The following is a 26247-nucleotide window of genomic DNA, read 5'->3' as shown; positions in this document are numbered from 1 at the left end:
TAGTGCCATTCTTCTTTGGGGGACATTTCTTTCAAACCACCACATTGGGATCAAGGCATCAAGTACATGGGACATTTCATATTTACTCATGTCAATTATGATACTATGTGTCATCAAAAAAAAACCCTAATTGTCACTGAAGCACAAGGCTCTACCCAGGTGAGTCTGAGAAATGAACCCAGTAGCATCATTCTAGGCATTGGTGGTAGCTGCTGTGAACTGGGCTGATTGGAAGATATGGGTGGAGTGGGGATATCAGAGCCAGTTAGTGGCTGAGCCTCACTGCTGGTGAGGATCCAACAGAAAACTGTTGCCAGCAGATGCCACCCACTGAGGGTGAGCAGGGTTTCTGGTACATGAGAAAATCCACAAGAAACCAGAGTCCAGGTGAGTGGAGATCTGTGACTTTGGATGTGGTTCTGGGTCAGTCCATTTGCAGTGAGAGCCCAGATGGTGCTGTAAGGGAGAAAGCAGCATGGACCCGAGAAGGATCAACTACAAGTTCAAGGTCCAATCCAGAGATGCTAATGTTAGATCAGATCCAATGGAAGTCTCAATGACGTAGAAATATAATGTGAGCCACATATATAATTTTTTAACTTTTAATTTTGGAGTAATTTCTGTGCTGGTTAGTATTAGGTATTCATCCAACGGAATCTACAGTCTACTGGGAAATGGGCCTTTGTCAACACCTGTGGGGATTATCTCAGTTAGATTGATTGAAGTGGGTAGACATGTCCACTGTGGGCGGCACCATTCCATGGGCTACACTTTCAGCCCCTGTTCTCTGTTTCCTGATTATGGGTGCGATGGGGCAAGCTGCTTCAAGCTCCTGCTGTCTTGACTCCCCTGCCATGACAGACTGTTTTTGAGCTGTGAGACAGAATAAATCCTTGCTCCCTTAAGTTGCTCTTGTCAAGCTGTTTTACCAGAGCAACAGGAAAAGACATTCACTCATGATGGTATCTTAGGAAGTTGCAAAGATAGGACAGAGAAGCTCTGACTACTGTTCATTCAGACATCTCCATTGCTTACATCTTACATGACAGAAGTGAAATGAAAGCCAGGAGGCTGATGTTCATGCAACGGGTGTGTATACTTCTGAGGCAGGCAAGTGTAGGGAGAACTTAGGGACCCAGGACCCTGTTTGGCTTAAGCTGTACACACACCCCTTTCCAAGCAATCCATTTAGCAACCCGGGATGCCACCTGCATTGAGATGCATGAACCCAGTCATCACACAAAGCAATCAGGTCATCCCATTATATAGCTCTCCATCAACCTTTAGTAACTGCCCCCTTTGAGGCCAAACGTACCTCAAAACTAAGGGTAGTGAGCTGATCCAGTCTAAGCTGGTTTGGGATGCAAAATGTGTCCTCTGAGTGGACTTTTAGGGACAATTCTATTTGTCATTTTATAGCAAGCACACTATTAAACAGTTGCATCATGGGAAATCCATATGCAGTGAACAACGTGTTCTATAACCCAAGCCTGCCCATCAAAACAGGAAACCACCTATACTTCGCTCATAGCAACACAGTCTTCTCCTAGACTCACAAGAAAAGTAACCAGGTCCTTGTAATTCTCACCCAGCGCCTGCCACTCTCTTGCAGCCTATCTTCCCTGTACCCCCACTTTGCTTTGAAGAAACCCTCTTCCTGCTTTGCTATTTGTTTGTACTTTTCAGTTCTTTGATCCAGATGCCAAGAACCTGAAAAGACCAGTCCAGACAGAACCCACCAATAACACTTGAATGTCGTTTTTATGACTATAGATTCTGTAACCCTAACAAGGTACCAAGACACAACACTACTCCATCACACGAAATTGCCCAGTGCTACACTACCCCTTTCATGACTGTCCCACCTTCTTCCTCCCTCCATCTCTAACCCACTCATCTATTTCTCCACCCTACTAATTTGACCATTTCAAGAACACTGCACTGAGCCCACACTTGTGCTATGTACTCCTGTAATTCCAGCACTTGGGAGGTAGAGGCAGGAGGATCATGAGTTCAAGGTCAGACTTGGTACATAGAGAGTTTGAGGCCAGCTTGGGTACATGAGACTCAGATGCCATCAATGGGATCATTGGGAGGAAGTGGTAGCCCAGACCTGTGACAATAGGACTTGGGAATCAGAGCCAGTTAGAGTTCCCCTTCCCCACAAAGAGAGCTAACAAATGGAATCTTGTGCTTTATGATCTTCTGAGGGTCACTTTCTTTTCCACTGAGCCTGAAGCAGTGGAGGTGTGCCCCCTGTGCTCCAGGCTCAAATTTTCATCTCCTTCTGCTGTAGGGAAGCATCCATGGGGTGGTAGCATAGTCTGTTTACCCAGGTCTCCATTACTTTACGGTGTTAGGGCTGCTTCTAGAATTGGCACACTATGAACGAAGCTCCCGTGGACAGCCACACAGAGGTTTCTGTGTGGATTTAAGTTCATGTCTCCAAGATAAATGTCTAGGGGGAAATTGCTGCATTGTGTAATTAGTGTATGGGAGTGTTTTCTTTTTAAGAAACTACTGAACTCTTTTCAGAGTAACTGTATGTTTTTATATTTCCAGTATCCCATGAGCCATGGTCTTATTTTAGTTGTGTAAATTCATAGACACCCATATATCATTGGGTCTTTTTATTTTTATCTTAGCAATTTCATGTGTGAGCATTTGCATCATTTTTACCATTCTTCTCCCTGTTCGAAGCCTTCATGTGTCTCTCCTCTGCCTTTCAGATTCATGATCTCTTCTTCTTTGATTATTGTTACATATATACATATATGTATATACACACACTCATATATAAATATGTCTATACATATACACACCCCTGCATCCTACCCCCACACACTCTGTATTATGTATACACACACCACACACCACCCCACATATACCCCGTGCCCCTTTTAGTGCTGCTCATATGTACATGTGTTGAGAACTGACCACTTGGGATTGGGCAACCTATCAAGTGGCTCGTTTCTGGGGAAAACCGATTCTTCTCTCTTGGAAGCCGTTGGTTGCCCACAGCTCTTCATCTAAGAGTACGGCCTCGAGAATTTCTCTTTCCCACATTGTCATGTCAGCTGATGCTGTCATTATGCAGGTCTTTTTTAGGCAATCATATGGCTGAGTTTTCATGGGTGCAGTCTTCCTGTCTTGTGTAGAAGACACTGTTTCACAGCAGCTCTTACTGCCCCCTCTTGGGAGAGTCTCCCTCAGCCGCAGGTATGGGGGCCGTGTTGTTAGAGGAGTCAGTTGGGGTCAGGTACCGGGCAGTCATTTGTTCTCTGCATTTTGACCAGTTGCGGAACTCTGTGATAGTCACCATCTGCTGAAGAAAGAAGTTTCTTTGGCGAGGTGTGAGGGCTACACTTACCTGTGGGTGTAAGAAAATCATTTAGAACACGTAGGACTCATATTCATTTAGGAAAATGGCATAGTAGTTCCCTCTCACTGAGTCTTAATTTTGCATTTCCATAAATTGCTAAAATAGTCATAATCTTTTCATACTTATTTGTTATCTCTGTGTCCTTTTTGGTAAATGAATCTTTTTTATTTTGCAAATTGCCTGATTGGGTTGTTCTTTCCTTACCTTTTTTTAATCTTAGGGAAAAGCGTTCCATCCTTTGTTACCTAGGGATGTTGCAAATGGTTTTTACAAAGTTGAAAAAGGTTTCCCTCTACTTGTGCACACACACAGATGCTCATATGTGTCGTAAAACATAGGTCATAAATACAGATGTTGAATTTTTGTCAAATGCTGTTTCTGCATCAGTTTATATGGCTAAATGAATTTTTTGCTTTTAGCCTGTCAGTATAGTAGTGTCATTGACTTGTTCTCAAGTATGGAAATGGCCTTACCTTCTTAGGGTAATCCCCTTTAGCGATGGTGTCTAATTATTCATATGCTGTGGAATTGCCTTTACTCATGGTTTGCTTATGACTCAGGGGCGGAAGTGCATATAGGGTGTTCTTGGTCTTTGATTTTCGTTATTTGTACTGTCATTGGTGGCAGGCTAATACTGGCCTTATCAGAAGAATTTGGGAGGGTTTTTCCTCTTTACATTGTCTGGAAGAGATTGTACCTAGTAGAATTGAGGTTATTTTTGTCTTGATACGGTTAGTGGAATTCTATAGTGAATCTACCTAGTTCTGATTATTTCTTTTTAGAGAGTTACATTTTAAAAACATATATTTTATTATTTTTACTTATGCGTATGTGTGTCTCTGTGTGATTCTATGCCATGTGTCTGAGGGAGCCCATAGAGGTCAGAAGAGGGTGCTGGATCCCTTGCAGCTAAAATTAGAAGGCAATTGTGAGCTTCCTGAAGTGGATGCTAGGAACCGAACTCTGGTCTTCTGGAAGTGCCAAACAGTTTTTCACCATTGCGACATCTCTCCAGCCCTCCCACATTTAGTGAGTTTTAAGGTTACCAGTTCAATTTGCATAATCATTATAAGGTTAATCAAATTGGCAAAGGTATGGGAATGTGTGCTTTTGAGGAAACTGATCGTTTTCATTTAATTTGTCAAGAGTGTGCCTTATGTAGTCATGGCTTTTATTTTAATAACTGCAAAACTGGATTTCCTTAACCCTTGTCAACTCTGGATATTTGCCAATCTCATAAATTGAATTGAAGAATGAATTTCTAGAATTGATTTTCATACTTTATTTTTGCCTTTTTAAGTTTTTGGGGTGTGTGTATGCATGTGTGTTTGCATATTTGAGGGTACAGTTCCACATGTATATGTAAACACATGCATGTGGAGATCAATAGAGTCTTGGGTATAATTCCTTAGGTGCAATCCACTATTCATTCATTCATTATTTATTCATTCACTTCTTATGTGCTTGTAAGGTATATGTGCATTGGATGCATGTGTGTCCACATGTGGATGTGGATGTTGGATGCATGTGTGTGCACATGTGATTGTGTATGTTAGATGCATGTTTGTTCACACGTGGATGGTGTATGTTGGATGCTTCCATGTGCACATGTGGATGTGCGTGCTCAGGTATGGGCATGTGGAGGCCAAAGGTTGATATCAGGTGTCTTCCTCTATCATCCACCATTATACTTTTAAAATTATCATTATTATTATTATTATTATTATTGTTATTATTAAAGAACCATGACTGGTTCCATCCTCTTTTTACTTTTTTTTTAAAGATTTATTTATTATTTATGTATACAGTGTTCTGTTTGCATGTATGCCTGCATACCTGAAGAGGGCACCAGATCTCATTATGGATGGTTGTCAGCCACCATGTGGTTGCTGGGAATTGAACTCACGACCTCTGGGAGAGCAGTCAGTGCTCTTCACCTCTGAACCACCTCTCCAGCCCCCTTTTTAATTTTTAACAAACTTATTATTTTATTTCATGTGTGTGGGTGTTTTGCCTACATGTATGTCTGTACACCAGGCACGGAAGAGAATGTCACATTCCCTAGATCTGGAGTTACAGACACTTAGTTGTGAGCCACAGTGTGGGTTCTGGGAATTGAACCTGGGTCCTCTCTGAGAGCAGTTAATGCTCTTAATCACTGAGCCATCTCTCCTGCCCATCTACTTAATTATTCAGATAGGGCCTCACTGAACATGGGCTCACTGATTGTCTAGACTGGCAGGCCCACAAAGTCCATAGGTCCTCTGCCTCCTAACACTGGAATTATAAACACAATCAGCCATGCCCAGCTTTTACAGGGGTGCTGGGAAATTTGCATTCAGGCCCTCAAACTTGTGCAGAAAGCACCTTACCCCTGAGCATCTCCCAAGTCCCTTTACCCCTACATCTTTTTTTGAAACAAGGTCTCTTTCTGGACCACAGTTCACCTAGTAGACTAGGCTGACTGGCCAATGAGCTCCAGGGATTCACCTGTCTTTGCCTCCCCATTGCTGGGATTGCAAGCACATGCCAGCCATGTCCAGCCCTTTCCCTTTGTCAGCATGAGACCTGGAGCTAGAATTCAGGATGTGTGTGCACTCAAGACCAGTGTTTTCCTCTCAGCTGTCTCCCCAGCCCTGCTTCTCATTTTTGATCATCCTTCGGGGTTTGAGTGTCAGTGTCCATTGTCGTCTCCTTCTCTCTCATCGATTTGTAGATCCTTCTAATCATATATGGTCTGTATAATCTACCAGTTTATGTGTTCTTTTCATCCTTTTACCATTGCTTTTGCCACACAAATATGCTGTTAATTTTCATGTAGTTCAACCAGTAGATATTTAAGGCCTCTGAGGTACGCTGCTGTATCTGTATTTAATAAATTTTAAGAGGTAGTAGCCCAAGTCAAACTAGCTTGAGACCAAAACAGATGGAAAGAAACAAAATAAGAGACGCTGACTTAGGCCGGGCGGTGGTGGCGCACGCCTTTAATCCCAGCACTCGGGAGGCAGAGGCAGGCTGATCTCTGTGAGTTCGAGGCCGGGCTGGACCGATAGCCTCCGAAACAATACAGAGAAACCCTGTCTCGTAAAAACCAAAAAAAAAAAAAAAAAAAAAAAAGAGAGAGACACTGACTTAAATAAGTGGACATTGAGGCGTGAGGTCCCTCTGCGTGACTGGAGCACAGGTTTCGCAGCTCTGTGGTCAGCCTCTGTCTCCCATCCCACGGCTCAGCCTTGTTTATATCTGCGCGGCGATATCATTTGCTCTGCTAGGACAGAAGACTGCTGCTGCCCAAAGCTTCTGTTGCATTGATTTAAGGTCCAGACATGAAAGGCTTTCAGAGTCTATGGTTCATACCACATGGAAGGACTCAGGGTAGCCCTGCTAGAGTGATGTCAGCTCCACTCTCCTCTCCACACCAGTCCCTGAAAATGGTTGATGGGAAGGTCAGCACCAATGGGAAGTCCGTGCTGTGGATGGCTCCGAGGAAGGATGACGGATGGAAAGAAAAATAGTTCTCTAACCTAGTCCCTCTGAGAAGAGTCTTCCTCCTCATAATGGACTGCTAAAACTTTCTTTCCATGTAATACAGGTGATTAAAATGAGACTGAGTGCGTATGCATATGTGTGTATGTGTGCATGCATCCATAGCTGTGTGTGCATGTGATATGTGCATGTGTGTATGCACATGTATGTACATGCACATGTGTACATATATGTATGTTTATGTGTGTTGGTAATGTGGCTATGGAATGAAGTAGAGAGACTTTGTTAGATGTCTTCATGCATGGAAATATACATAGAAACATATTTTCTCCCCCCCCCACCATCCTTTCTTCCCATTCTATTGAATTTCTTTTGAGTTAACATCCTAATCTTAGATTAGGATGGTGGGAGGGTTAAGGGTTACATCCAGTGTGGGACTTTTCACATTGGTGTTTATAGATATGTGCTTTAACTCCTTGGAATCCAAAGCTCTTCATGGGACACCTTCAGTGTCAACTTGACATGTAGCAATGGTGGGTATTGAGTAATTCTACTGTCTACAGATGTCCGAGGTTACCTAAAAGTGAGGGTAAAGGTGAACATTGAATTCTCTCCTGGTGCCTTCATGGGGACTGGGGGAGGGGGAGGGAACAGGATGAGTCTCAGCAAAGGGCTGAAGTGCAAAGATGAGCAAGAGACTGAGCAATTCCACACCAGCTTGTGCAAGTCAGGTCTCTGGTGGGAGCTGTCATGCACAAATACCCAATGATGAGAAAATGTGTCCCTGATGTGTAGTACCCATAGATAAATAATGTATATGTATACATAAATATTTTCTCTCTTTTTAAGATAGTCTCACTATGTAGCCCAGGCTGGCTCTGAACATATGATCCTCATGTCTCAGCTCCTGAGTGCTAGAAATAATTGTAATACAAGTCTCACTATGTGTGTCCAATGTCATATTTTAAGCCTTAAAAGACTAAAAATGACTCAATGCTAAGGATGTATCATCTGAGGTTCAACAACACCCTTGTTTTTTTTACCTGAGGTTTTTAATGTAAATTCTAGAAATAAAACATAAACATTTTTTCTACTAAAAGCATGCCCAGCACGATCCAGTTCATATGAAGTCATTTCATGGAATTATGGTCTCATCTGGTGATCGTCGCATCTCTTTGTGTGTCAGCTGTCAAGAATGATGATTGCTAGACTGTGTTGGGCCCTTCATCTTTTCTGCTTTCTTCTCTTTATATTAACAAGTATTTATTTCTATAAAATTCTAGATGTTCCTTTTAAGAATAAGCAGTCATAAGAGACACTCATACCCGCTCCTAGGAGTCGGATGCATTTTTCTCAGTATGTGAGCGAATCTTGTCTGAGGGCAGCTGTCAGTTGTAAATCCATCGTGGATTCCACTCAGGCCTTCAAAGGACCTCAGCCAAAAAGGGAGAAACTAGGAGATGAAACTAAAAAAGAAAGAAAGGAAAAAAACCCCAACAGCACAGGAGGCAGGCCTCCCACTCAGGAACCAGGCCATGGCTTTGAGGAATTACCCCTTCATTTTTCTGTGTCAGAAAACACCGTTTCCAGCCTTCTGCTGGGGACCACTTTGCCCTTGAACTTTCTCCCCATGCCTGCTGTTTGGGCTTCTTTCCTATTTCTCTCATTGTCAGTCAGCTTCTCATTCCTGTGACAAGTTTAAAACAATCAACTTAAAAAGGGGAGAGGTTTATTTTGGTTCATAGTTTTAGACATTTTTATTCCATGGCCAACTGTGTTCCTGCTGATTTGGGGCTGTCAGTGAGGCTGCATGTGGTGTCCAGGAGAGGTGGGGAAGGGGGGAGGAAGGGAGAAAAAGAGACAGAGAGACAGAGAGAGAGAGAGAGAGAGAGAGAGAGAGAGAGAGAGAGAGAGAGAGAGAGAGAGGAGGGGAAGGGAGGAGAGAGGGAGGGAGGCAGGTCAGAGTTATAGATCAATGCTAGAGGTCATGGGGTTGATGGGGGCAGAGTCTTCAAAAGCAGAGCCAGTGACCCAATTTCCTCCCACCAGGCTGCACCTCTGTCTCAGTTAGAGTTTCTATTGCTGCAGTGAAATACCATGGCCAAAAAACAAGTTGGAGAGGAAAGGGTTTACTTGACATACACTTCCACATTGCTGTTCATCACTGAAGAAAGTCAGGACAGGAACTCAAGCAGGGCAGGAACCTGGAGACAGGAGCTGATGCAGAGGCCATGGAGGAGTGCTGCTTACTGGCTTGCTCACCATGGATTGCTCAGTCTGCTTTCTTATAGAGCCCAGAAACAGCAGCCCAGGGATGGCCCCACCCACCATGGGCTGGGCCCTCCCGCATCAATCACCAATTAAGAAAATGGTTGGATCTTATGGAGGCATTTTCTCAATTGAGGTTCTCTCTGTTCAAATAACTCTAGCTGATATGTCAAGTTGACATAATGACATAATGATTTCCAGCACACCATCCTAAAGGTTCTTCCACCTCCCAAAAGCAATACCCTGATGGCCAAGCCTTCAACACACTGGCCATTTTCATACTCTGATACTGCTTGTATTTAGATCTCTCCTGTGCCTCTAGCAGGAACTCAATGAATCCTTAAGAGATGAGGTCATTCTTCTCATTCGCACCTCTTTGTCTTTCAGACTCACCGGCTTTCAGCTACCAGCCACCATAGTCAGTGCGGCCAGCACTTTGTCCCTGAGCCTCATCAGTGACTATGCAGTCAGTGCCCAGGGCTTTCGCGCCAGCTACGAAGGTAGGTGTCTCCCACTACGACTGCAGAAGCCTGAGGTGCTGTCATAGCCACAGTCAGGCCTGGGCACTGTCTGCCCACCCAGGACACTGGGCCTGCCTAATGACACTGGCCAAAAAGTAGCAACTCAGTTCCTACAGCAGCCTCTCCCTCCTTCCTAGGGCTTGTGGCTTGCAGAGCCTCACTGCTCTTGTTTATTAAGGGACCTGTGGATGTCTTATTTACTGCCCTGTTTAACTAGTTTTGTTGTGTTTTTAGTTTTTGAACTCTATTCTACATTGGAAATAGTTCCATGAGGTAGCTCAGATTGGTTTTGAAAATGAGACATAAATTGTGTGTAAAAGGAAGTAAGCTGCAGTGAGCTTAACCCAGCATCGATAAAGTGGCTGGTTTATTTTATTGGGGGAAGAATCGTCCATTTTTCGTTAATAGTGTGGATTAGGGCTCTTGGCTTGAGCTGTACAAATGATTTCTGCTTCTCATGGTCTGTTTAAAGACAGCACTGGAATTCAAATTAACACTAATATCTTTAGATTATACACTATTATTATTATTAGCTTTATTATGTTAGTTTAGAAGGTGGTTCCTGTACATTGCTGTCATTTCCTCAGGAAATTTACATCTCATTAATAGGTAATTATGCTGCTCTTGGCTAAGGCCTGCCCGGCTCTTTTGTGTGGAGATCATTAATAGGCGTATTTTAAGACTGTTAATGATAATTAATAACAGTGATAATATAACACCCCAATAAAGCATACCAGTTACTCCAAAGCCTCATTTCCTGAATGAGGCTGCAGCAACTTGGAAATCAATCCTACTGTTGTCTTAACAGGCCAGGAGTATCCCAGGCAGAGTGGCTGAGGTCTTTCTCTTTGGCAGGATTAACCCAGCTGGGGAAGGTATGGGCGGCAGTTGATGCAATAACTGGATCCATTAAGGACTTCTGAAAAGTCCTTTGAACTAAATACTCCTACAAAGGCTCCCAGCTATGCAGCACACGCCTTTAACTGAGGGCTCCTGCCCTGACTCCATCCACCTTAACTGAGGGCTCCTGCCCTGACTCCATCCACCTTAACTGAGGGCCCCAGGTACCACCTCAATGTAGCCCCTAACCTCCACATTACCTAGTAGTGCTCTGGACTAAGACATGCCTATCTTTCAACTGAGGATTCCCCAGATGCCTGTTTGAAAACATGACTAGTTGCTGCCAGCACCAAGTCTGCCATCTTGGCCACCTTGGCTGTGTCTTTAACTGACTCTGCACACAGACAGTCTCTCCCTAGCTGGTGCTTCATGCTCCTTCCTGAGAGAAGTATCTTGCAAAGTTTCTCTTTATTTTCTTCATTAATGTATATTCATATACAAAGGAATTGATTTCATAATGACATTTTCATACCCAGGTACCCAGGCACTTGACCACAGTCATCACCCAATGTCTTCTACTGTTAGTCCCTTTCTTCCCAGAGTACCCCCTCATATGTCCATTTTTTTTATTGTGTGTGTAAAATCTAGGTGCTATATACATATGAGAAAAAAATGGAATATTTGTCTTCTGAGCCTGGGGTATTTTATTTAATACTCTAAACTCCATTTCCACCCATTTTTGTGTGCGTATGGGTGCATATGTGTATTTGGTGCACGTGTATGTGTGTGCATACACGTAAAGGCCATAGGTCAACCTTGGGTGTTTTTCCTGGGGAGCTGTGTACCCTGATTTTTTAGTGCACTGGCACATGGGGCCTTACAAAACAGAATACAGGCTGACTGGTCAGAAAGCCCCAGAGAGACACCTGTCTCAGCCTCTCCAGCTCTGGAGTTGTGCATGCACTCCATGCCTAGCTCTTTATGTGGGTGCTGATGTGGGTTCTGGGGCCCAAACTCAGGTCCTCAGGCTTACATGGCACACAGTTATCGACTAAGCCATCTTCCCAGTCAAGCCATCCAATTTCATCCATTTCACTTGTCTTTATGACCCAATAAGTGACCCTATTATGGATGTGTGTCACATTTTCTTTACCCATGCATGTGTCCCTGGGTATCTCAGCTGGCCCCACAGCCTGGTTGTTGTAAGTAATGCTGTATTAAACACAGTAAGTGCAAATGGCCCTGCAGCAATCGGACTTGGCATCCATTGGGCAAAGACTCATCACAACCGCCACTGCTGGGTCATATGGTAGCTCTATTTTAAAGGAACTTCTGTACTGATTTCTGGTGTTTGTCCTAAGGTACGCCATCCCCACCATCAATGTACATGGGTTTCTTTTTGCCCCACATTGCCACCAGCACTGGTGTCTTAAGCTCCTGCTTATTGCTACCCCCATAGTGTGTAGCTCTGGAGAGATTATGTTTGGGTCCTTGAGATGGTGACACTAGAGTGGTACCTGTATATGATACCTGGGAATAATGGACACAAGGGTCCCAGCTTAGCCCTATATCCTCAAGATGTGTCTGTTCATCACCCTTTCTGAGTGTTTATCTGAGCCCAGACCTTTGTAAGACTTTAGGAAAACACTTGTGCCATTGACCCTTGCCACACTACCCTGTCAAGGGAGCGTTCCACACACTCCCATCAGGAAGATCCAAGATCCCTTTATAATGATGCCAGGACTCCAGCCTGGGAGGCCCCCACCATCAGGGCGCCTTCATGTTCTCCTTCCCTGCATTGCCTGCTTTGCTTCCAAATGGTGTCTGGGTGCTGCTCTCAGTGGCTCCTCTTGGCTGGCATCCTGCCTGTCTGCTATCAAAGCAAGTCTGATCCTCCCCGCCCCCAGGGTGTGGAAAGCAAAGATAAGGAACTGAACTGCTGCTGGGGATTTGGGAGGAAGGTGAAGGCAGGTGAAGTGTCAGCCGCCACTTCAAGGCAGAGATCAAATGCTGCTCCTCAAGCTCTTAGAGGAGAGGGTGCTCGGTGTGTAATCCTCAGGGACAAGAGCGTGCGCTGAGCGTGGACCAGAGGGAAGGGGATCAGTGTGTATTAAGCACTGGCTGTATGCCAGGCACTTTACATACAGTCTCTATTCTAATCTTCCACGGCAACTTTGCAGCCGGGTCCTGCTATCTCCATCTTACAGATGTAACCAGCTAAGCCAAGTCGGGGTGGGCACGGGCACGGGTGCGGCTTAAGGGGACTTGATGGCCATGGGTGTGAAATGACACTCTTCTGTCACAAAAGACTTGTGTCTTGCACTCTGAGCCCTGCAAAAGTCTTTGAGTAAAGGAGAGGCTAAAGTCTGTTTCTCAGGTAAGAGGATTGGAGCTAAGACAGGGAGAGGAGGACTCAGAAAGGCTGTCATAGTTCCGGTGTCCCTCCTGGATGACCTGGGACACCCCACAGAGTCAGCAAATGTGCTCCAGGGTCTGGTGAGTGCCACCAGAAAAAATATAGTTGATATTAGACATTGAAATTATTTTCAATGTTGGTATATCTCAGGGTCTTTGTGGGATAGACTTCAACTAAGAATATGTGTGTGTTTTCATGTGTGTGCAAGTGTACCGTATGTGGGTGCACATGCATGTGGAAGCCAGAGGCCAGCCTTGGGTGTTGTTCCTTAGGAGCCATCCATAATGGTTTTATAGACAGTGTCTTTTACTGTCCTGGAGATCACCAAGCAGGCTTAACTGGCTGGCTAGAAACTCCATGGAACCACTGATCTCTGCCTCCACAGCACTGGGGGTATAAGCATGTGTTACCACACCCAGCTTTTAAACCAGGATTCTAGGGATTAAAGTCAGGCCTTTGCATGTACAAAGCATGTACTCTGCACTAGCAACAGACTCCCCAACCCTAGACTAAAATATTTTTATCTGCCCATCTAAAATTCAATGTTTGTTCAACAATATGCATTTTAATTTGCTTCACCTAGAACCTTCATTTCCAGCACCAAAACTGAAAGTGATTCCCCAGGAGTCCTCCTGTTTTCCCTGCTCTTCCTTCTAGTGCTGTGCCTGCCCTGCTCTGCCCGTGTCCAGGTTCAGCGTCTGCTGTGTCATTACAATGTAGACTCCACATACCCTCACACATGCACACATAGGATTATCTATAGATGCGATTCTGTAATCTCGCTAGTGAAGTTAGCCTGTTAATAAAAGGAGACTTCCCTTCATTCTTCCTAACGTCTGTTAGAGAGGGAGCCATGGGGGTTTGCACACACCGTAATTGTTTAACCAGTCGTCTTCTGCTCACATTTAGATGAAGAACACTCGTGTTTACACAACTTAAGGTCTCATCTAATTATCTTCTTAAGATAAATTCTTGGAAGGTCAATTGCTGCGCCAAAGGGGCTGCAGACTTTACTCATTGACACACAATTCCAGAGTGCCCTCAGAAAGGTTAGACTCCGGCACGTTTGCAGTAGCAGGCGTGGCGGGCTCAGGCCCGCTTCCCCCTCACCTTGTCTACCCCAAGTGCTACTGAGGTTTAAATCAGTTTCATTGATTCAAATGGGTGGAAAATGAAATCTCATTTGCGGTGACAATTTGCATCTCTTTGATGACAGGGAAGGTGGAACACCTGTCACCACTTACTGGCCATTTGTGAATCATTTTCTAAATTGCCTGTCCCAGTTTTTGCTTACTTCTCCATTGGGGCTGTTAGTATGTTTCTTATCTCCTTTGCATATTAAGGATATTAATGTGGTGGCTTCCCTTTTGATGTGTAGCAGTTTTAATTTATATGTCACTAATTTAAAATTTTAATTAAAATGCTTTTTTGTGACATCTATTTTGGGTGCCGTGCTCAGAAAGGCCTTTTTTTCCCCATGCCAAGATCAGATAAATATTCATTTAAAAGTTCATCTTACTCTTGTATGTGTATGTGCATGTATGTGTGTGTAGTTGCTCATGTATACGCCCAAAGATTAACCCTTAGTGTTGTCCCTCAGTCTCTAACCATCTAGGCTTTTGAGACAGTCTCTCACTAGCATGGACTCATCAGTTAAGATGGTTTGGCTGGTCAGTGAATCCCAGGGCTCCTTCTGTTTCTACAGCCCCAGCGCTGGGATTCCAAGCACACACTACAACATTTAGCTTTTATACCATTCTGGGGATCAAACTCAGCTCTTTATACTTAGCCAACTGAGGCCACTCCCCAAACATTCCTTCTGATCATTTGTATTATTTTTGGTTTTTACCTTAAATCCCTCTGGAGTGAGTGACATTTGTCTTAGAGTCTATGACTCCTTGCACAAGAGTGCTATTCACTGTGTGTCAGTCTCTGGAGGCACAGAGCCTGGATCTCCCCCGGTGTGACCCAGAGCATCCCCTGATGCCTCTGGCCTTGCTGCCCTGTATTACTTCATTCTCTCACCCGAGGCCTCACACTTCCCAGCATTTCCCACAAGGCATTCAAGGATGGTGTGGGGTTGCGTGTGTCTAGTCCAAGCTGAGCACTGTGTGTGAACACATCCGACATGTCAGTGAGGAACCAGGTTGATGCAGGCCTGTAATCCCTGCACCCTGGGAGCTGAGGCAAGAGGATCTCCAAGTTTAAGACTTACCTAGGCTACAGAGTTAATTCCAGGTCAGCCTGGAAAAAAAGATAAAGAGGACTGGGTATGTCGCCCTGCTTCCTCTCCTGCCTGCATCTGGGAGATGGAAGCATGAAGAACGCGTAGTTTTGTAAACTCTCTGGAAATCACACGGGCAAGGTGGCACCAAACAAGGTTGAAGAGCTTCGGTTTCTGTTTTTGGATACCTGGAGTCCTGTGCCTCTCTCAAGTTGCCCTTCACTCTAGCAACCTACTCGTTTCTGTGCTACAGCCGTGTGTGACGATTATAAGAGGAGTATTCATTTAAAACATCTTTGTGTGTCTATATGTATGTATGATGTAGGTATGTGTATATCTTCATGTGTGTGAATGTGGCTGGGCATGTCAAAGTCAGAGGACAACCTCAGGTGTCTGCTGGCCTCATCTTCCAACTTGTTTGAGATAGTTTCCGTTTGGCCACTGCATTTACCAGACTGGGCAGCCTCCAGTGCCCAAATTTTTCCTTTCCTTTCCCTTCCTTTCCTTTCCCTTCCCTTCCCTTCCCTTCCCCTTCCCTTCCCTTCCCTTCCCTTCCCTTCCCTTCCCTTCCCTTCCCTTCCTTTCCCTTCCTTTCCTTTCCGTTTGTCTTTGCCTCCCATCTCTTGTTGTTGGCTGAAATTACAGATATATATTGCAGCATTCATCCATTACATGAGTTCTGGGGATTTGAACTCAGGTCTACACTGGAGTGGCAAGCACTTTACCTGCCATCATCTCCCTAGCTTCAAACACAGTATGTCTAAGCTGATGATCAGGACGGTTCCAAAGTGCAAAACCTGTTAAGTGCCAAGCTGACACTGTGTTGAAATTCCACAACTGACATCATGGGACAGGTCATTTTCAAAGCTCAGACACTCCAAAAGTATTGCATATAATTGCCTTCAGACTCTGTGTATCAAGTGTGCAGAAAACAAGTGAAATTTGTATCCATGAGGGGGTTCTGTCCCCATAGTATCTCATAGGCATACAGAAATAGTTCCAAACCTGAAAAACAGATGAAATTTGAAAACATTTCTCATCCCAGGCATTTTAGTTAAAGAACCCTTAACTTAGTTTTGTAGCATCACTGTGACGATTTAGGGGAATGCAAGGGTCGCAGGAGACTCTTGACACAGGACCTGGTACATTGTCAGTGCTCACTCACTATCTAAGCCACTCTCATCTTGACCTGACTTGACTGAAATTCTTCAGGAGACAGACAATGCCAGTCCCACAGAACTCAGTCCGAGCCTCACTCTGTCCCCCAATTACTGAACTGACCTAAAATCCTTCATCCAGCTGTTTACATAAAGAAATCCTCTATCCAGCTGTTCTACTCTGAGAGCCTGGCTGTGGCTTCTCAGGAGAAAAAAAGCAGAGTGGTGTTTACACCCAGGACTCCTAGTCCCACCTGGAAGCTGGCCCACTGGCTAGGAATGAAGTCTAGTCCCTGTCATGTACCACTTTGGAGTCAATAAGGCCAAGGCCAGGACATCAGTGATGCTGGCTTTTTTAACCAAGGGTCTTATGGCAAGTCCATCAGTCCCTAGAAGTTTGAAGCAGCAGACAGGCAGATAGACAGACTATAAATAGACACACACATTCACACTCACACACACACACACACACACACACACACACACACACACACCACACTATCAGAAAGAGTGGCTGGCAGACAGACAGACACACACACACACACACACACACACACACAAACTAACAACAACAACAACAAAAACCCACAATGTTTTCTCATATAATTAATCCATGGAAGATCCTCCATGTCTCCCGTAATTGCCTATTTTACTTGAAAATCTGAGCCTGGAGGGGCTGACAGCACAAATACCTGGTGGTAGATAGTCTAGTGTTAATTGAGCAGCTACTGTCTGCAACTTTTAGAGTCTCATTTTCACAGTCACGGTGTGTACCCCTGGCTCCTCTCCATCATCCCAAAGGAGGATGGAGTGGGGAAGGAGAGATGCTTCACATGGACCCCAGCAGGGTGTGCTTATGCTCCTGGGGGCAGGTGAGGGGCAGGGCATCTGTGTCCCCTCCGCCTTTTGACACAGGGTTGGGCAGCTGGAAATGGCAGTTGGAGATGGCGGTCCTGTGAGAGCAAGCACAGGGCCATCATGTGCTTTTGTGGCTCCTGGAGATAGGGAGGTTGGAGGTGACATGATGATGTCATTGAGCTCATGAGAACTCTGGGGTACAGAGCTAGAGCCCAGGACATTAGGGCCAAGAACTCCCTCCACTTTCTGTCTCTCCTGCAATTAGATAACCATTCCCCTCCCCAGGAGCTCTGCTCTCTCTAACAATTTCCTGGTTCTGAAAGAGACTCCAGTTCTGGGGCATTATCCAGGTATCTTGAAATTGGGCTAATGGAAGCCATTTGGTACTATATGGATATGCATTCTGAATATGCAATCTGTTCCATTCAGGTCACTCTTGGCCAAAGCAGCGGGACATAGGTTTCTGAGGGACAGAGGTGACCAGTGTCCATTTTCCTAGCACAAGGACCAACGTGCACTGTTTAAGCATCTGATTCCACCCTCCATGACTCTGCCTTGAGAGCCTAAACATTCCTTTTAATCAGGGCTTCAGATTAGCAAATTAATACACAGGAGATATGACCTTTGAGATGAATTGTACGGTGCTTCTCCCCAAGTCGGGGGTTGGGATGATTTTCTTAGCATGTCTTCTTTGAGCCCACAAATTGTTCATCATGTGCCTCTTGGTGTAGCTCTCGCGTGATATGGTGCCAGCTCTAGCCCTGCCCTGGTCACGTCTCTGTCTTTATGTGAAGGGGTCAGAGGAGCTGATGCTGGGGGTGGGGTGGGGGAGCATATACTGATGGCGGCGCTGTGTACCCTGCTCCTTTACCCCTCCTTCTCCCATTCATCCACTCAATAAGGTTTGCTGGCCCAGACAGCCTCCCAGAAGGCTTCGGGGTACACAGCTGCAGAAGCAGCTCGTCCCTTTGTGGAGTGCCATGCCTGGGAACTGAGAACACTGGGGTGGGCTAAGAACAGGGACACTGGACTCAGCTAGCTAGGGCTCACTGCCCAGATTTTGCTCCTACCAACTGGGAGGCCTCGGCTGACTCTCCTGACTCCTATGCACAGCAAATATGCAGAGCAGAGGTGGTAGCCCCCCTTCTCCGTGGGGTGTAGGAAGGGTACATAGTTGGTGCATGGGTATAGAGTCACCATACGGCTAAAACTGTCTCTGCCCCACGAGGGGTACCTATAACCACACCTGCATAGTTCCAAGGAGATCCAGGTTAGGTTGACTATGCCCTGTCTCTGCTGTGTCCTCCAGCAAGATGCTGGACCTTTCAGATCCTCTCTTGAAACATGGGTGACCCTCTCTTCTTCCACGGGGGTGTGAGCATTGCTGCCAAGCTGTGGGAAGCACTCAACTTCATGTTTGACTCATAGTTTCCCTGTCAAAGGAAACTACAGCAACAGGTTGTGGTATGCTTCAGGAGTAGGAAAAAAAAATCCTTTTCTTTTGTCAAACCTTTGGTCAGCCTTGTGGGTTTTCAAAGGCAAGGGCTGTTACCTACTTTTTTTGTTGTTGCTCCTGCCATCATCACTCCTTAGCACACAGCTGGGACCCTCAATAGTAACTAGTGCATGCCTCTCCTGACCCGGATCCCTGTGAATCTGGGCACAGAGTGCTCTTGGGCAGATTGGCCCCATGAGAACGTGGCTCAGTGGATGGAGTACATGCTGAGTGCTGAGCGGTAGTAGCTTTTGTCTCCTCTCCATTGTGAGCACACTGTTGCAGTACTAACCTGAGTCACATGAGCAGCGACCTTGCTCTGAGCCTTACCTGGCTGTCAGTCAAAGCCTCAAGCACAACCTCTTTTACATCCCTTCCTCCTCCAGCCACACAGGCTACTGGCAAGCCCTTGGAAAAGACAGCCTTTCTCACCACTCATCCTTAGGCATGCCAAGTCTCCTCTCCCAACTCCCCCAAACTCTTGTAGTCTCTGCTTAATTCCAATCCAGGAGACCATCTCTATGTTCAAGGCAACCCCCCACCTATATGATATCTTTGTTCCCTAAACCATGCTCTTAGTCCTGGGGTTTTGGCTCTCTTTGGCTTCTCCATTCCTAGCTCACCAATAGCCAGAAGCTTCATAGAGCACCATGGTTGGAGCTTGGAGGCTGGGAAGAAAACTGACAGCCCCCTTCTCCACTTTACTCCAAGTCAACTAGTCTCCTCTGAGTCTCTTGCCACAAATGACTGCAAGAAGTCCATGCCATAGGTTTGTTGTCAGTACTAAATGCTGCAAGAGCAGATGTGTGTGCCCATCCAGGGGTGGGCACTCAGTGAATGGCAGCTTCCCAGTAAACGCTGGGCGAGTCCTCACGTGGGTGAGTTTCTTGTCAAGGCAGCTGAGGAGAGAAAGCCAACAAGTCAAGACAGAGAAAAACCATAAAGTCCCGTTAGTTATCAAAGACATTTGGTTGAAACAGCCACAGGCTGGACATGTGCCTCAGTTGGTAGAGTGCTTGCCTACCATGTAAGCGGCACTAAATGTCATCCGTAGCACATCCAGAGTGGGGAAGCCAAAATAGCATTGTATCCCTGTAAAACTAAACTACCCCCCAAACTTTTGATTGGTATAATGTTGGGACAGCTGCAAAAAAAAAGGGGGGGGATACATTGTCCCCGGTGCTGGTGGTGATGCAAATGAGTCCTTTGGGACCATAACCTGACAACCATATATCAAGAGTCATAAAGTGCTCCTAGCAGTTGACCCACTAATCTCCCTCTGGGGAACAAATTCTACAGAAATAATTCAGCAGCAGAAGAAAGTTCTGTGCATGAGAGTCTTGGTCTCAGCATTATTTATAATGATGAAGAATTGGAAACTGTAAAAACGTCCAACAATTGGGGAATGGCTGGGAAAGTTACGGCACCTCTGCCTAATGGATTTACATGGCCATTTAAAAGTATAATGACATTACTGAGAAATACAGAAAGATGTTTAGGATATGACTTTCAGTGACAAAAGCAGAGCACAGTGCGTCGTTGTATTTGTCACAGCCGCATGAGGGAGTCCTCCAGGAACCGATAGACTGGGGCATAAAGGGAGAGCATTGGCAGGGGCATCAGTGAGCCTGGGGGGATTTTAAAATGTGTATCTTATGCATGTGGATGTTTTGCATGCATATATGTGTGTTCACTGTGTATGTGTGTGTGTGTAGTTCCTGAAGAGGTGAGAAAAGGGAGTTGGATTTCCCTGGGACTAGAGTTAAAGAACAGTTGTGAGCTGCCATGTAGATACTGGGAATTGAACCTGGGCCCTCTGGAAGAGTAGTCAGTGCTCTTAACCACTAAGCCATCCAGACACCTGTAAGAGACTTTTTAAAAGCATTCCTCTTGGTGGTTGCCTTGGTGTTACCTGTGTGACTAATGGCTACTGGAGAAAGCCCACAGTAAGGACAGATAAGACCAAATGCAGCAGCTAGGAGCCCTCACTGGTGAGAAAGTGAACAGGGGTTTCATTGGCAATGCCTACAACAAGAGCCAAATGTCTTGTGGCTCTATTAGCAGCATTATAGACTCCAGGTCTTGGAGAGATAAATTCCACGGAAGGAAATGCTCACGATAAAGCCCTGATAAGAATCAAGGTGCCTCAGAGAGTCACAGCCCTGCCTCCAGCATTGGACCCAAAGTAGAGTAGATAGATATTTTGGAGAAACAAATGAGAGAAGTAGTAACCTCACAGAGGATAATTAAAGAGATCTGGAGGTGACAGATGAGTCTGTCATGGAGAAAACAAATGGCCTTTCTGGGTTGCTCTAGAGAGCAGAGTCATATCCAGTGTAAAGGTGTGAGAAGCCAGCTTGTACTGCAAGCCTGTATGTAGTTCCAGCTACTTGGGAGGCTGAGATGGGAGGATCTCAAGTTCAAGGGCTGGTTAAGCTACAGAGTGTGTTCAAACTAACTGGGGCATTTTGGTTTGACCCTGTTTCAAAAATTACAAAAAAAAAATTGGGGGATGTGTTTTGATGCTAGAGCGCTTGGCTTCAATGACTATTATTTAGAGTAACTGACTAGTGAGGTAATGACTTTCCCATCTCTGGAGGTAATCAAGCAGATATTTGGTTGATCAGGGTCTGCCAGAAAAACCATTGGCATACATCTCAAATTAATAAAGAACAACTTTGCCAATTAAATGATGGCATATCCTTGAAGGTTAGACTCATTTTGACTTTTTAAAGCTATTTCAGTATGGGAAAAAGGAATAAATACAGAGGCATAAGAAACCAAGGGGTGTTTTAGAAGGTCAGGCAATTTCAGGACAATACTGTATAACCCCTGGGAATGCATGGTGTATTGGGGATGATTCACACCCAAACTATATCCTCTGTGACCTCACTGACTCTCTCAACCTCACTTTCCCATTTGTGAAATGTGGATGCACTAAAACAGGCAGGTCTTGCAGAATTCTGGCAAGGACTAGGGAGCAGCAGGAGATGGCAAGTTAGCCAAGTCATTTCCGAGCTCTGCAGGTGGCCATGTTATCTTGGTGTTCCAACCAGGGAGGAGGAGAACAATGTGACTCTCAGCTCCCTGCAGCCATGACTCCCTGAGGATGACTACGGTGGCTGAATCTTAAAGGAAGAATGTGAATCAGGGAAGGGCTGACGACATAAGTGAAGGAAGGCTCCAGAGATGAGGATAGCCTGAGCAAGGACCTGGCAGACAAGGCTGGCCAGGGATGTGAAGGGCTCCATCCTTAGACTGCGTGAGAACAGGAGCGGGGCCTAGGTGGGTGAGATTTAGAGCTGGTGGGCTTGGAAGATGTTTCTCCTGATGGAGCACTGCCACCTGGCTCTTGGAAGCCAAGAAATGGCAACATCAGGCTTCCCATAGGTTTCCTGGGGTGCTGAGGACAGGATGGCCAGTGGGCTTCCACGTGACTTGAAAACTTCTCAGTGATCCTGCAAAGTGGTGAGGCTTTAGCATGGCTAGCGGGGGGGGGGGGCACGGGAAATGGAGGCATTTCCTAGGAGTAACATCAGAAGGATCTAACATTGTCCTAGAAAGTCAGGCAGCTTCAGGACAACAGCTCCAAGTGGAGGTGAGCATGTGTGACTCCTGACTCATTTCATGCAATCTCTGTGTCCCTGGGCAGTGCTAAAAGACCAGCAAATGAACCCCAAACACATGGAGGGCAGGAGGAGACAGAAGCTCACAGGGAGGCCACCACAGATGTAGGGGGCTGAGAGAGAGCTGTTCAGGCACTGTATCTGGGCTCCCAGAATGGACAGCCAAGCCAAAAGGGCAGATGATGGAGCTCACCTAGCACTTGGGGATCCCACTTTGACCACCTGCCCAAAGGGAGCAGGGATCCCTGTGGTGGGGCCCCTGACTCAGCACAATGTGGGGATGATATCTGAAGTGGAGGTGAGCCATAGGGTGGTGATTGGGCCCCCTCCTGACACACCGGAGTCCTAAGAGGAGAGGAGGACTATAATTTTGAGTTACTGCACCAAGGCTAGATTTAAAGCAAGAAAGAGCTCCGTGGAAAACAGAGGAGGGCAACAAAGTCCTGAGGCAGGATGAAGTGGGCCGAGGAGGAGTCAGGGCCCCTTCTGCCCAGCTGACTGCAGGCTTCTAAGGAAGCCCCAGGTTCAGAGGCATCCCCTGTGCTGGGGATGAGAGGGCTGGCTGAGAGACCCACGGAGTCATCAGTTAAACTGAAAGGACATCTAACTACCATTCAATCATTCATTCTTTCATGCATTCACTAGTAGTTAGCACCCCACTCCCTACCTACAAGGCATCGAGAGGCACTGGAGATAACTCCTGAGCAGTGTGGATCCCGCCCAAGCTTCCAGTCTAAGAAAGGAGGAAACATTAAACAGATAACCATACTTTCAGATATAAATAAATATCAACAAGTAAATGAACATATGGACATGCAAATATTCTTAACTCCACTTTTGTTCTTATTAAGATTTTACTTTGTTAGAGGCCTCCCATCTGTGTGGTGAGATGAGAAAGTTATTTTGAAGCTGGCTTTGTTCTGGTGAGTTCTTGGAAGGTGACAGGACGGGGCTGGGTCCCTGTGGCTGGCCACCAGAGACTCACTTCAGCAGCCAAATCCACTGACATAACTCAGGCCATATTCTTAGCATCTCTTCACGTTGACTCACTGACATTTATACCCAGCCACAGTGCTTTAACTGGCAGGAGGCAATATAGCACAGCTTTGAGCCCTGGTATCTCGCTGTGTCTTCTTCCATGGTAATGCAAGGCTAAAGCGGGGGACAAGGAAAAAGATAAATGTGAGGCACTAAGTGCCATCCTCTCTCTCTCTCTCTCTCTCTCTCTCTCTCTCTCTCTCTCTCTCTCTCTCTCTCTCTCTCTCTCATATGTGTGTGCCAAAAGACAAGCTTGCCTAACACATGATCTCGTTGCCCTAGAATACGTCAATTCTGCTAGGTTAGCTGACTGGCAAGTCTCATCAGTCTTCTGCCTCTGCCTCTCAAGGGCTGGTATTGCAGGCATACCCCACCCGACCATGCCCAGATTACTTTTGCGGGTTCTGAGGATGAATCTCAGGTCCTAATGTTTGTGCAACAAGCTCTTTATTCATGGGGCCATCCTCCAGGGTCATGCTACCCCCAGAGCTTAGGTCTGGTCCTCGACTGGGGGTGGCAAGGGGTTGAAGAAAGGACAATGACACTAAAGAAATGACAGACACATGGATATAAAAATCTGGGTTTGGGTGGGTTATGCATATTTTAATGGTGTCCCACCAACTAACCTCAATGTGTTTATTATGTACAGCACAGGGAGGGGGGATTGGGCAGTTTCCTTAGGAGGTGTCCATGGGTGAGCCATCTCAGGCTGTAAACATCTGGGAGGAGGAAGCTGCAATTGCTAGTCTTTGCATGCACTGATTAATCATTCATAAACACTCATATATGGACAGAGGAAGAAAGCTTTGTCAATTCTGAGCCTGAAGGCTTTGCCAGTGTCTCCTGGATCTGAGGCTTCGGTTCTTCACATGCACTGGTCAGCATCACTCATTCACTCAGGACATCATCGGCTCTTTACCCATCCACTCAGGCCTCCCTTGCTTCCCACCCAAGCCGTATGTCTTTCCTTTAACAAATTATGGCACTCATTCATGGTGGATAATGGGGAAGCAGATTATAAAGTCACAGGGTGAAAAATGAAAACCATCTGTTATCTGACCCCCTGTATAGCTATAACTAATATACTGTTCTTCCACGCATCTGTGCATAAAATTAGAAATACATATGTACATATGTATATATAAAACACTTCTATATATTTATAGTATTTATATTGCTATAATTATTTAAGCAGTCCCCTGTGCTTAAGATTTAGTTTGTTTCCACTTTTTCCCTGATAGATAATGCTGCAATGAAAAATTCCTGTACATAAATCACTGAGTTGCATCTGATTATTTCCTTAGAATAAATCCATACAGGCACGATGATTTCAAAGACTTTTGGTGTGTGGTTTTCACATTGCTTTCTAGAAAGATTAATATTCTTACCAGTAACATATGCGCATTCCTCCCCTCCTCCCCAGCACTACATAGTAACATCTTTGAACAATGGTGTTTCAATTTGGGGGGAGGGGCTTTGACGGTCTTCACCATCAGGGGCCAGAGGAAGCTGGGCCTGGCTTGAGATGTTGACCTTATCCTGTCCTCTGTCGAAAACTTAGCAGAAATGTCACACCAGGGCCACAGCCCTGATTTATACTTTATTCACTGAGGTTGCGCTGGTGTGCTCCCTGAGAATTGAGGGTGTGCTTCCTGTGGTCTAGGGAGTGCTCCCTAAGGACTGAATGAGTACTTCTGGAGTGTCAAATGAATGTGTTCCTTGAGAGCCAAAAAAAGTATTCTCCAAGGACTGAAGAAATGTTTCCTAGGACCGAATAGTGCTCCCTGAGAACATAGCGACTACTTTTTAAAGATTGAGTGCTCCCTAAAAGCTAAGTGAATGTACCTTGAAGACCAGGAGGAGTGTTGCTTAAAGATTATGTGAGTGCTTCCTGAGGACCAAGTGGTCCTGTCACAATGGACATCTCCAGAGCACTGAGGTTCAACCTGATGCTCAAGGATATCCAAGTCTCAGAGAGAAATGGGAGCCTCAGCCTGGTAAGGCTATTCTCCTCATCATCTTGGATGGAATTCTGGGCTTTGTCTCTGGTGTTATCTTTTAGCTTCTACCTTGGTCTCCAACTTGCTTTAGTGGGTCACAGGGCCTTACTCCTCCTGAACTAGATGCAGAGGCCCTGGAAACCTGTAGCTGGTCTGGCCCTGATGGAGGTCATCTGGCACTGGGCTGAAGTTCCGTTTCCAGGCTGATGGCCAGCACTTGCCTTTCTCACCGGCACTCACTTCATGGGTGTATCTGTTCTTCCACCGTGGGGCAACTAGGGGTGCTTTTGTGTTCCTCCTGTCACCTGGCTGGTCCAGGTGTTTCTAGATTCTTAGTGTCTTGCCCAAAGAATAGAACCGAGGAAATGAACACAAAGATAATTTATTTGGACCCAAAACGAAGGCACAGAATCGATACACTTGCAATGACACAGTGGGCTCCAAGTGGGATTTTTTTTCTTAAGAACCCCTGGTTGGGAGTCCAGGAGGAGGTGTGGTTGCAAAGGATGGAGAGTGGGTGGTGTCCTGTTTTGATAGGCCTTTGTTGTGTAAGACTTTGTTCAGTGTGAATGCCCTTTCATGAAGGAACTCATACAGTACATTTTATTTATTTATTCTTGTAGATGGCAAATGGGACTTTTTTTTTCCTAAAACTTCAGAGTACTCAGTATGCCTTAGCATGCATGTGCTCAAAACCAGCACCGTCTGGATTGGTGCACTGTTCCTGTCTCTACAGTATGCTTCAGAATGCGCTTGACTGTGAAAGGGGAGTTGCTGAGCTAGAGAGGTAGTTTATTGGTGCAAGAAGATTGGCTGCTGTCACAGATGACCTGAGTTCAGTTCCCATCTCACAAATGGTGGTGCAAAACCATCCATAACTGCAATTCCTGGGGATCCGAAAACCTTTCTGGTCTCCACAAGTGCACAGATAGGCAC

General features: G+C 45.6%; 1 protein-coding gene and 1 long non-coding RNA gene across 4 annotated transcripts in view; one reads left to right on the top strand and one right to left on the bottom strand.

Moving 5' to 3' along the window:
- Csmd2 (CUB and Sushi multiple domains 2) overlaps positions 1-26247 on the top strand; it is a 558343-nt gene that overhangs the window by 111638 nt on the left and 420458 nt on the right. For all 3 annotated transcript variants that reach the window (XM_040756596.1, XM_040756595.1, XM_040756597.1), the window contains exon 3: positions 9524-9636. In XM_040756596.1, the coding sequence (XP_040612530.1) occupies positions 9524-9636 (113 nt within the window). The remainder of the gene's footprint in view (positions 1-9523; positions 9637-26247) is intronic.
- The window catches only part of LOC121143927, a 37586-nt gene continuing 34376 nt past the window's right edge, over positions 23038-26247 (bottom strand). Inside the window, exon 4 of the long non-coding RNA XR_005881240.1 lies at positions 23038-23425. This is a non-coding gene — a long non-coding RNA (uncharacterized LOC121143927). The remainder of the gene's footprint in view (positions 23426-26247) is intronic.

Source organism: Mesocricetus auratus, unplaced genomic scaffold, assembly GCF_017639785.1.
Source record: "Mesocricetus auratus isolate SY011 unplaced genomic scaffold, BCM_Maur_2.0 Super-Scaffold_100014, whole genome shotgun sequence".
Lineage (NCBI taxonomy): Eukaryota > Metazoa > Chordata > Mammalia > Rodentia > Cricetidae > Mesocricetus > Mesocricetus auratus.
This window is presented reverse-complemented; position numbering and strand designations above follow the sequence as displayed.